This window comes from Populus nigra, chromosome 13, assembly GCF_951802175.1.
Source record: "Populus nigra chromosome 13, ddPopNigr1.1, whole genome shotgun sequence".
Taxonomy (NCBI): domain Eukaryota; kingdom Viridiplantae; phylum Streptophyta; class Magnoliopsida; order Malpighiales; family Salicaceae; genus Populus; species Populus nigra.
Window position 1 is genome coordinate 1,929,602 of NC_084864.1, and position 12,784 is coordinate 1,942,385.

Here is a 12,784-nt window from a genome sequence, read left to right on the forward strand (position 1 = left end):
AAAAATATAATTTTATAAATTATTTCAAATAAAATAAATAACAAAAAAAAGAATAAAGACCAAATCTGATTGATAAAAAATTTCAATTGAGAAATTAAAAAGAGAAGTAAATAAAAATCATAAAAATAAGGACCAAAGTTGATATAAAAATCAAATTAAATCAAATTCTAAGGGATGAAATTGAAAAAAAAAACTTAAAACAAAATATATAATAATAAAAAATTTAAGGATCAAATTTGATATAATCAACAAATAATATAATATTTTTAATTTTTTCAGAACTTATGAAAAGTGTTCTCCATGTCAGCCCTTTGTTAGGCCGTATAGCAAGTCCTAGGTCCCTCCAGTTTTGGAAATTAGTCACATTAGTCCTTCTACTTCAATTTGGGTCACTCAAGACTTTCTACTTTTAATAATTGGTTATGCATGGTCCCTCCATCTGTCACTAGCATTGTAAGAAGCCTGTTCATTCCAGAAAATCAATGATATGAATAACGCCATAGGGAGGGATAGGATTAATCCCATTGTGGTAATCTGCTTGCAGCTGCTGGAACGGGTACTCTCCACTGTAGTAGTGCTTAATGTTTCTTTTCTGATCTCGCAAGCGCTGAAGAAATATTATTGATGAGAAACATGGTTTGCATCAGAGATAAGAAGATTATGGATAGACTGAGGTCAATCCTCAATCCAGATTTGCTGCTGATCTGAGCTAATAGCCAGTTTGCTTAAAGTATGAGCATCCTGATTAGTACATCTAGGAGAATAACCAGAAGATAAGGATTCAAAAAAAAGACCAGAAGATTATATGTCCTCGGCTGGCTGGCTAACCAACTTCATTGAGTACTGCTGGGAATGTTCAGCTGCACAGAGTACAGATTCATCAAAACTAAAAGGTTGTATTGAATATATTTAGTCAAGCAGACGTCTACGGCTTGACACATTGAAGATATTACATTGGGAAGAAACTACTAAAGCTAAAGCTGCTGCACTGATAAGTTAGAACACGTTGAATACTAAAGCTGTTATACTAAGCATGGCAGGCAGTTATATTCAGTTATATTCTGTTGCAAAGTTTGTTATTTTTCAACTGATTCTGTTATTATACTAAAGGTAGTGCTATAAATATTGTATCAATTAATTCAATGAATAAGAAGAATTCAGTTTACACTTTCATATTGTTCACCGAACAGCAATTCGCTAAGATCAGGTTGGGTGCAAGATGATTCATTCACGAAAGGATGAACTAAAAGCTCGGCAGCAGTTGGACGCATGCTTGGATCTGGCTGCAGGCATTTTTTGATGAAGTCCTTCGAAGTTTGTGAGAGAGAATCAGGAATGATAGGTCCTGTGCCCTTTCTAATGGCACGTTCTAAGGCAAAGAAGGTACTCCTAACATTATACTGTGGATACTTTCGGGTCAGCATTTCCACCACAGTGCATCCAAGGCTCCATGTATCAGCTCGAAAATCATACCCGCCACTTTTAGGATTAGCAACCTCCGGAGCCATCCATAATAAACTTACCAAGCCTGGCTTCAAAGACTGACCATCTTCCATAAATTTAGACAGACCAAAATCAGCAAGTTTTATGTTTCCAAATTCGGTCACCAGTATGTTTGCACATTTAAGATCTCTATGAATCACATTACAACCATGAAGATACTTCAGACCTTCCAATATCTGTCGAGTATAATGAGAAACTTGGGATTCCTTGAAAGGGCAATTCTTATATGCTTGTTCAAGGGTGCCACGACTTACAAGCTCTAGAAACATATAAAGCATTTCTTCATCCCTGTCTGTTCCATAATACTGAATTATGTTTTCATGATCCAAGCGTTTCAATATAGCAATCTCGTTCCGGAGAAGGCCTAGACTTTTTTTATTACCAAGCGAAACTTCCTTCACAGCAAAAAATGATCCCTTTTCATCAGATCCTTCGTATACTGATCCGAATGAACCTTTTCCAATAAGACCACCCCTTTCCCAATTTGTAATTGCAAGTCTTCGTCTACTAATCTGCCAAACATTTGGCACAATCGTTATGCTTTTCACTTTGTGTATACCAATCCACAAGTGAACTCCAAATTCAGCGCATAACTGCTACCAATAATAATTAAAAAAAAATGATAAAATGGAATAGAAAAACTAGACCAGCAGCTGGTTACCTTCAGTGCAAGAGAATTAACATCATTGTAGTGATTGCCCCTTGCAATTTCCTCTAGACACTGTAAAACAGAGTCATTATAATCTGGTTTGCTGAAAACAGCAGCACCTGCAGAGGATGAAAATTAAGGAAAATAAAAGGAGAAACCCACAAGAAGTATAAGAAGGACCTCTTTTAGGGATAGATACAACAAAACGTTAACGTTGAAATTCAAAGATAAGGATGGCATACCTCCAATCTCCTCATTCTGAATTGGACTGTCTAGCTTTTTCAGTATTGTTTGAGGAATATTTTCTGTTAATCCTGACACTCCACTACAAAGGAAGGAAAAATTGGCAATAAGCATTAGGTCAAATCAAGTCAGGATAAAACATAAATGTTTCTCTTTACCATGACTCATGAGCATGGAACTCAAAAATTGTGTCTGATAGTATTTTAAGACATAACACCTGATATGAAATCAAAATAATGAATTGGTGTATTCCAAGAATAAAAATGAAAGTAAGATTACCCGATATATGGAGCACCATATCCAACAGAATGGGCCGCTGCCTCAATAACCGGCCTCGAGGTTTGTACCAACCCTGTTTCAAGCTGAGCAAAGGCGTCCGCATTATCTGGAAAAGAAAAAGATGATGAACAGGCAGCTTGTGTGCTCGAAGAAGGCATTGGAGAAGACCAGGCAGGAGGACAAGATGATCAAAAGAAATCAATTGGGGAAGGTTGAGAAAGGATTAACTGAAGTGGGGGTTGAAAAGGGGTGGAGGAGGAAGGGAAAACAGAGAAAGTGCTGCCCTAATGAAGTTGAGCTGGTTATTGCGATTGTTTTGTCAACATTTTCAAATCTCGTAGCTAGAACAAGCGCTGAGGTCATTGTCAAAGGAATAGTATCGTTTCGCACAAGGTGCTGTGTACTCGTCCCCCGGGCATCAGAGTGGTATGAAAAAGAAAAATATCTCCAAGTAACTAATGTCAGCAAGCGCTGGGTTTTTTTTTTCTTTCTTCGTTGACTTTGTTGAACTTTGGAAGATGAAATGGTAAAATCAGGGTTATATTGGTTTCTACCAGGAGTGTTTACGATTTTAACTAAAAAATACAATCATATCAGAAAATAATATTTTTTATTAATACAACCGGGACCGAACTGAGAACCGGTTCAAATCGAGAACCGGTTCAAACCGAACCGGTTTTGTTCGATCTGTTCGGGTCGGTTTTTTAGCAAAAAAAACCAGAAAAACCGGACTGTTCTATGGTAACAGTGATAACCATTGTTCACTCGCTTCCCCTTCCCCTTTCAGATGATGTTAAGAAATATTTGTATATTAATAATCAAATTATACAATTTTGACATAATAAAATAACTCCTAGAAGAAAATAACTTCTAGAAGCCCTGAATAGGCCAACGATTTCTCCTCCACCAGCTCTTTTGCTATTGCATCCATCTTCGCCCTCGAGAACTCGTCAATCTTGAGTCCTGACATTGTCATAACCAGAGGACTCGGTCTCTAATAAGAAAATAAAAGGAAGTAGAGATTACCCTGCATAATAGACCATTTTGTTGAAGTTTGGTACCAAAGCTGGAACATGATTACTTGTAGTAATCTACTGTATTGCTATCTATCTGTTAGCTGATAGCTATCTATTTGTTAGCTAATAGCATTATCTAGATTAGGATGTTTCTTTCAATTCATTTGTTTAAGCTTATCTAGGATTAGATTAGCTTGTTATACAACTCCTTTGATAAAGGAGAACATAACTGGTACGTTTCTTTAGTATGTTTCATTTTTCTGTAATGTTTGTTTCCTTCTATAAATAAAACATTGAGGATGACAGTAACCAACTGAGACATTTTCTGCTCCTTGTTCTTTCAACTGTAAAGACTTTGTTCTTTTTCTCAGTTCATAAACATTAATCTGTTCTTTATACAGCAGTTTTTTACAACAATTGGTATCAGAACTTTTCTGATCTTTGAAGGGTTTGTGAGTGAAAACACGAGAGAATAGTAAGGTTAAATCAAAGTTTTCTACTTTGAAGGATTTGTGAGTGAAACACGAGAGATTAAGTGAGTTTTTTTTTTAAGTAATGGATTCTGCAAATTTTCCAGCAAAAACACCAGTGTTCACATGGCAGAATTATGGCATGTGGGTTGTAAAAATGGAAACATATCTCAAAGCTTTTAACTTGTGGGAGATAGTGGAGAGTGATAGGCAACCCACTCCACTAGGAAACAATCCTACGATTGCACAGATGAAATTTTTCAATGAAGAAAAGGCAAAGCGATTCAAAGCTCTTACCTGTCTTCATAATGCTGTGAGCGAAGAAATCTTCACAAGGATTATGGCTTGTAAATCTGCCAAAGAAACGTGGGATAAATTAAAAGCAGAATTTCATGGTGATGAGAAGTCAAGGACGATGCAAGTTTTAAATCTCAGAAGGCAGTTTGAAGGTCTGAAGATAAGAGAAACCGATACCATTAAAGACTTCTCTTCTCAAATTTCAAAACTTGTGAATCAAGTGAGACTTTTGGGAGAAGATTTTCCAGATTCAAGAATAGTAAAGAAAGTTCTGGTAAGTCTACCAGAAAAATTTGAGCATAAAATTTGCTCTTTAGAAGATTCTAAAGATTTCTCTGAAATGAGCCTGCAAGAACTGGTAAATGCATTGCAAGCTGTGGAGCAAAGACAAGCTTATAGACAAGAAGGAACAAATGAAGGAGCTCCTGTTGCAGTTTACAAGGAGAAGAGTTGGGCTAAGAATTTTTACAGAAACAATCAAGAAGAAAAAAAAGAAAAAGGGAGAGGCTGGCAATCTAATAACTGGCAACAGAACAACAATAACATCTTCACTAAAGGGAAAGAGAAGAAAGAACATTTTCCTGCTTGCAAATATTGTCAGAAAACTAATCATCTTGAAGCCTGGTGTTGGCTCAAGAATGCACAATGTCGAAACTGCAAGCAATTTGGTCACATTCAAAGATTCTGCAAAAATAAAACAGAACCATAAAAACAAGCTTAAGCAGCCGAGAGTTCAGAAGTGGAGGAAGATTTTTTATTCATGGCTACAATACAGGAGATGTGTAACACAACCAAGGCAAATGACTCATCATGGCTTATTGATAGTGGCTGCACTAATCACATGACTGCAGATCTGAGCTTACTCAAAGATTTGGATAAAAGCTATCTATCTAGAGTTAGAATTGGGAATGGAGACTATGTGAAGGTTGAAGGAAAAGGAGCAATTGAAGTAGAAACTTTGTCAGGTATAAAAACTCTTAAAAATGTTCTTTATGTGTCTAAGATCAATCAGAATCTAGTTAGTGTGGGACAATTAATTGAATCTGGTTACTCAATATTCTTTAATGATGGAGTATGTGATATTAAAGATAAAAATGGAGTGCTACTGCTTTCTGCAAAATGATGAACAGAAGTTTTAATGTTGATTGGAAAGAAGTATGTTTGAGTGCTAACACTTGTGAAGGCAATGAATCTGTTCTTTAGCACAAACGGTTGGGGCACTTCAATTATGCAACTTTAAAGAGAATAGCTGACCTGCAGATGACTCACGGTTTACCAGATATACAGGAACAAAAGAGTATTTGTGAAGCCTATCAGTTAGGAAAACAAACTACAGTTGTTTTTCCTGACAATGCATTCAAAGCACTGTCAAAACTCCAGCTTGTACACACAGATGTGTGTGGGCCGATGCATAATGAATCATCGAATGGTTCAAAGTATTTTCTTCTATTTGTTGATGATTATAGTAGATTCTGCTGGATTTACTTTTTGAAATCAAAATCTTATGTGTTTGCTGAGTTTGTTAAATTCAAAGCAGCAGTTGAACTACAAACAGGAAACAGGTTTGAAGATCTGAGAGGAAGAATTGGAATGTGTAGCTTTGGAACCAAGGAGGAGTGTTGAAGTTTGATACCAAAGCTGGAACAGGATTACTTTGTAGTAATCTACTGCATTACTATCTATCTGTTAGTTGATAGCTATCTATTTATTACCTGATAGCATTATCTAGATTAGGATGTTTCTTTCAATTCATTTGTTTAAGCTTATCTAGGATTAGACTAGCTTGTCATACAACTCCTTTGATAAAGGAGAACATAGCTGGTATGTTTTTTTAGTGTGTTTTATTTTTCTGTAATGCTTGTTTTCTTCTATAAATAAAATACTGGGGATAACAGTAACCTACTGAGACATTTTCTACTCTTTATTCTTTCAACTGTAAAGATTTTGTTCTTTGTTCTTTGTTATTTTTTTTTCTTAGTTCATAAATATTAATCTGTTCTTTATACATCAGTTTTTTACAACACTTTTACCGTTCTCGCAAGTAACAAGAAAAGAGTATAGAAGATCAGGTTAAATCCCAAAAGATCCATCAGAATATACCCCCATGGCTTGGCTATGGCTTGGCTATGGCTGGGTTCCCTTTTCCTTGTTAGTATATCATTGCAATACACAATGCCACTAGAAATCTACAGCTACAGTGAAAACACCGTGGACGTCACGCTTTTCCTTTTAGTTTATTCTGTTACAGTAACACCTACACGGCTACACCCATGACATTCTCCATGTCAGCCCTTTGTGAGGCCGTAAAACAAGTCCTAGGTCCCTCCAGTTTTGGAAATTAGTCGCATTAGTCCTTCTACTTCAATTTTGGTCACTCAAGACTTTCTACTTTTAATTATTGGTCATGCATGGTCCCTCATCTGTCACTAACATTGTAAGTGATATCAGCACGTTTAAATAATTCAACCAACACAAGTTTTATATATATATATATATATAGAAAATTGAATATATTTTAATACTTCACATTTATTCACATTTTGGATTTCCAAAGCTCTCTCAATGATAAATAAATAACATGTTAATATATATATGTTAAATTGGAGGAAAATAATATGCCTTCTGACATATTTTTTTATTATTAATAGTACTATCGTTTAATCGAACTTTAACTTTCAACCAGCACAAGTTATATATATATATATATATATATTAATTACTTATACATATTTTTTCAACTAATTCACTAAAAAAAGTCACTCCGAAAAATATGAATTAAAAAACTAAAATATAGTATTAATTCTAATATGATTATAATTCTGAATCGCAAGGTTTCTATTGCTAAAGAGAGTGTTAAATAATCTAAAAATATAAAGAGAAATATAAAATTTAGAGAAGATAATAGGGTTTCTTTAATATTGTATAATATAATGAATTACTTAAAATAAATTAATTTAACCTAAATAAATACAAAGAATATATATGTGTGTGTGTGAAAACAAAAAGAACAGAAGAGATTGTTATGAATAATAAAAATAAAATAACTCTATATTTTTTAATATTTTTTTTTCAAACTCATGACATCAACTACACTAAAAAAACAAACATGAAAAATAGAATAAAACTTACGCTATGTTTGTTTTCCAAAAACTAGTTTTTGGGAAATTACTTTTTAAATATTTTTGTGTTTGTTTGCTATTAAAAAAGTTGGTCAATAAAAAATACTTTCCAGTCAAAGAAAGTTTTAGTTTGGTTTCCAGGAAAGTGTTTTTAAAAAAAATTTGAGCAAAAAATACTTTCTGGAAGTTATGAAAAATTTAGAAATGTCATATTATTTGTTATTTATATCAAATTTGGTCCTTAAACTTTTGATTGCTATATATATATATATATATATATTTTGTTTTGAATATTTACTTTTCAATTTCATTTTTTAAAATTTAATTTTTATATTAACTTTGATCCTCATTTTTATAATTGTTATTTGTTTTTTTCTTATCAATTTTTTATTGAAATTTTTTATTTATCAAATTTGATCTCCATTCTTTTAATTGTTATTTATTTTATTTGAAATAATTTATGAAATGTTAATTATTATTATTTTAATTTCTTCATCTTTCATTTTTTTTAGATTTGATCTCTATTATTTTGATTATTATTTATTTTATTTGAGAATTTATAAAATTATATTTTTTTTCAATTTCATTCTCATTCAACTTTTGAATTTGTAAGATTTGTTCCTTATTATTTTAATAAACTTGAGAAAAATAAAGTATTAATAAGTTATTTTCCAGCTTATTTTCTATGACATAACCAAACACTGGAGAATGTTTTCCAATTTATTTTTTATTATACTATCAAATATCATAAAACAATTCACTTTTCTGAAATTTATTTTCTAAAAAAAAACTATTTTCCAGCAAACAAATGGACCTTAATAAAAAAATCTGTAATTTATAAAAAAATAAAAATAAAAAGTAAAATAATAATGTCATATTTAAAACGATAACAAATAAAATAAAAATCAATATCGATATCAATGTAATTAGCCGGAACAAAACGGAATTGACAGCTTGTCCCTAACAGCAGCTAGCCAGCTACCGTCTTGTAATGTGGTTTCTTGAAACTGTACTGTCCTCTGTATATCCTTCTGCGGGTCATACTTCTTCCCCCATAGCTCCAAACTTCCAAGTGACTCCCGGAAAAGAGAGAGAGGTAGAGAGAAAGAAGAGGAAATGAGCTGAGAAAATCTTTGGTTTGGAGGGTTTTGATTTTGGATTCTTTTTACTTACTCAAAGGTTAGTGTTTCTCACTCTCTCTCTATCGCATACACTTGATATACAGCTCTATATATGTAGACACTAAAAAGATGCAATCTTTTTTTAACTCTCTTGCTGGGTTTTGTTTTTTTTTCTTTGTTGAACTTTTGAATATGGATTGAGGAAGTGGAAGAAGCTGAAATGCTTTTCAAATCCTTTTATTGCTTGGGTAATAAATTTTGTTTCTTTTAGTGATCTTGAACTGATAATGAGAATGTCATGGTGTTAATCAAATTGAATTGAATATATTGTTGTGTGTGGTCCCGCACCATGTGATGGTGGGACCACCACATTAATTAGTAAGAGACAGCAAGGCAAGGCTGTCTCTTTGAATTAATAGAGGAGCTGCCACTGTAGAGGCAGTAGCAAAAAACAGGAGAAAAACAAGAGAAAAGAGAAGAAGAGGCAGCAGAGCAGCTGTGTTCGTTCTTCGATTTCCAGCTCGTTCACCGTTGGATCGGGTTGAGATTTTGACAGCAGCTTCTAGACACATTCCTCTTCATTCTGGACGGTTGGATCGAAGATTGGTGGTGTGGAAGCTGGCCGTTTTGACAGAAAACGGAGCTGTCAGTTTTGTGAGTTTTTCTCAAATAATTCTCCTTTAATCTTGTTGTAATCCGAGAATAAGTAGTTCTTGATGATATATATGTTGTATCCCTTAGTTGAATCTGAGGAAGAACAGTTGTGAACCCATTATTTGTGATAGTGGAAGTTTTTAGGTGGACTCCTGTGCCGTGGTTTTTCCCGCATCGGGTTTTCCACGTAAAAATCTTGGTGTTAATTTGTGTGATTATTTGCATTATATTTGATCATTGTTTGAATCTGTTTTTTACTGCACAAAGAGGGAAAAAGGATTGGGACTTGTGAATTGTGAATGTATTCCGCTTAATTGATCCGGTTAGTTGTCCCGAGTTTTCCCAACAAAGTGGTATCAGAGCATTTGGTTGTGTAGATTGAGTTCTTGTGCAGTTAAAATGGAAAAGGAAGATTCGGGCATGATAAAGCTCACTTCCTCAAATTATTTTCTGTGGAAAACAATGATGGAGGATCACTTATATTGCAATGATTTGGCTTTGCCGATTGAATGTAAAGGAATAAAGCCTGATGACATGGATGATGCAAAATGGAATGGACTAAATAGAAAGGCTACCGCTAATGTTAGAAAATGGGTATCTTCTAAGTCCATTAATCATATTTCTCAAGAACATGACTGTTATACAGTGTGGAAGATGTTGGAAGAAACATTTGCCAAGGAGAGTGCACAAAACAAGGTTTTTGTAATTAGAGACCTTGTGAATTTGAAGTATAGAGATGGTGAAGATGCTTCAGTGCATATAAATGTATTCCAAGGGTTCTTGAATCAGCTGTCATTGATGAACCTTGAGTTAGCCGATGAAATGCAAGCATTAATCCTATTGAGTTCATTGCCGGATAGTTGGGAGACTTTGGTAGTGTCACTTAGCAATTCTACTCCGAATGGAAAGCTCACTTTGAAAACAGTGAAGGATTGTATCCTCAATGAAGAGAAGAGGAGGAAAGGGACAAGCACTTCCGAGTCTCATGCACTTGTTACAGAAAGTCGAGGGAGAAGTCAAAACAGGTTCTCTCACGGCAAGCAAGATGGAGAATCCAGCAATAGAAAAGGCAAATGGAAGCCAAGAGGAAGATCTCAGTCAAGGAAGGGTTTTAAGTGTTATTATTGTGACAAGCCTGGGCATATGCAAAAAGATTGCAGAAAGTATAAAAGAGATAAAAAGGGTAGAGATGAAGACAAGAATGAAGAGAATGGTACAGCTGCAGTTGTATCTGATGGTGATGTTGCCATTGTGTGTGATGATGGCTGTGTTAATCTTGCATGTCAAGATACCACCTGGGTTGCAGATTCAGCAGCTTCTTACCATGTTACACCCCGATGTGATTTTTACACATCCTACACTGCTGGTGACTTTGGTCAAGTTAGGATGAGAAATCAAGGGATGGCTAGTGTTGTGGGCATTGGAGATATTTGGTTGGAAACCAATACTGGGTGCAAGTTGCTACTCAAAGATGTTAGGCATGTGCCTGATATGCGCCTACATTTGATCTCTACTGGTACTCTTGATGAAGAAGGCTATCACAGTTACTTTGGAGATGGTAAATGGAAGCTCTCCAGAAATTCCCTAATTGTTGCTAAAGGGAAGAAGATGGGTCTCTACATGTCACAAGCCAAGGTGATCAAAGGGGAGGTAAATGCAATTGAAGATTGCTCTACTGATTTATGGCATAAGCGGCTTGGACATTTGAGTGAGAAAGGCCTTGGAATCCTTGCCAAGAAGAATTACCTTCCTTTAAAAGGTATGAACTTGAACACATGTACTCATTGTTTAGTTGGTAAACAACATAGAGTTGCATTTCAAAGATCATCTTCACATAGAAGGTCACATGTTCTTGATTTAGTTCATACTGATGTTTGCTCAATGATTGATAAGTCTCTTGGAGGTGCATTGTACTTTGTTAGTTTTATTGATGATCACTCCAGGAAGATTTGGGCTATTTGTTTGAAATCCAAAGATCAGGTGCTTGATGTCTTTAAGGATTTCCATGCCAGAGTTGAAAGAGAATCTGGTAGAAAGCTGAAATGTGTTCGAGCAGACAATGGTGGTGAATACAGGGGTCCTTTTGAGAAGTACTGCAGGGAACATGGCATCAAGTTAGAGAAGATAGTTCCTAAGACTCCACAACAGAATGGAGTGGCTGAGAGAATGAACAGAACAATTGTTGAAAGAATTAGATGTATGCTCTCTCATGCAAAGCTGCCTAAGTCCTTTTGGGGTGAGGCAATGAAGACTGCAGTTGCCATGATCAACCTTTCTCCATCAGTTCCTCTTGAGTTTGATGTTCCAGATAGAGTTTGGAAAGGAAAGGATGTTTCCTATGCACACTTGAGAGTGTTTGGATGTAGAGCATTTGTACATGTTCCAAGGGATGAAAGGTCTAAGCTTGATAGCAAGACAAAGCAGTGTATTTTCTTGGGCTCTGAAGATGATGAGTTTGGTTATAGGTTATGGGATCCAAAGGAGAAGAAAATTGTGAGAAGCAGAGATGTTATCTTCTTTGAAGATCAAACCATTGAAGACTTTGAACTGAAGAAGAAAACAGAGTCTACTACTTTTATTCCATCTAATTCAAATCCAGCACCTACTCCACAGTTATCTTTGATGCCTACTAATCATGGGGGAGACTTGCAAAATGATGAAAATGGTGGTTTTCTTAATGAGCCATTAGTTGGTGATCCTGAATCAGCTAATGATGATATTGATGTTATTCCTGAACAGGTTATGCAGGAAGCTCCAGATGAGCCACAATTGAGGAGGTCAACTAGACCTCGCCAACCTTCCACCAAATACTCTCCTCATGAGTATGTGCTGGTTACTGACGGGGGAGAGCCAGAATGCTTTGATGAAGCTATGTCACATGAGAAGAAAAGTGAGTGGTTGAAAGCAATGCAAGAAGAGATGAAATCCTTGCATGAAAACCATACCTTTGAGTTAGTGAAACTTCCTAAAGGTAAGAGAGCACTCAAGAACAAATGGGTGTTCAGGTTAAAAATTGATGAACATTGCTCACAGCCAAGGTACAAGACAAGATTGGTTGTGAAAGGTTTCGGTCAGAAGAAGGGTATTGATTTTGAAGAAATCTTTTCACCAGTGGTCAAGATGTCTTCAATCCGAGTTGTGCTTGGCTTAGCTGCTAGTTTGAATCTTGAAGTTGAGCAACTTGATGTGAAAACTGCCTTTCTCCATGGTGATTTAGATGAGGAAATCTACATGGAGCAGCCTGAAGGTTTTGAAGCAAAAGGTAAAGAGCAGTTAGTTTGCAAGTTGAAAAAGAGCCTATATGGATTAAAGCAAGCTCCAAGACAATGGTACAAGAAGTTTGATTCTTTCATGGTGGATCATGGTTATGACAGGACCACTTCTGATCATTGTGTATTTATGAAAAGGTTTCCAGATGGAAACTTTATTATTC

The 12,784-nt window shown here is 35.1% G+C and overlaps 1 protein-coding gene across 1 annotated transcript; it reads right to left on the reverse strand.

Moving 5' to 3' along the window:
* Positions 1-1,157: 1,157 nt before the first annotated feature.
* LOC133671457 (mitogen-activated protein kinase kinase kinase 1b-like) lies at positions 1,158-3,644 on the reverse strand. The gene is made up of 5 exons (XM_062092225.1): positions 3,543-3,644; positions 2,675-2,757; positions 2,395-2,477; positions 2,165-2,271; positions 1,158-2,015 (listed from the first exon to the last, which is right to left on the reverse strand). Exons 1-5 carry the CDS (start codon positions 3,642-3,644, stop codon positions 1,158-1,160), a joined length of 1,233 nt encoding a protein of 410 aa, XP_061948209.1.
* Between the last annotated feature and the right edge of the window lie 9,140 nt (positions 3,645-12,784).

Coding starts and splice junctions, on each gene's coding strand:
- LOC133671457 (XM_062092225.1), bottom strand. CDS start 3,644: ATGTCAGGACTCAAGATTGACGAGTTCTCGAGGGCGAAGATGGATGCA. Junction 2,758..3,542: donor CCTATTCAGGGCTTCTAGAA/GTTATTTTCTTC, acceptor GCCTTTGCTCAG/CTTGAAACAGGGTTGGTACA. Junction 2,272..2,394: donor TCAGAATGAGGAGATTGGAG/GTATGCCATCCT, acceptor CATCCTCTGCAG/GTGCTGCTGTTTTCAGCAAA.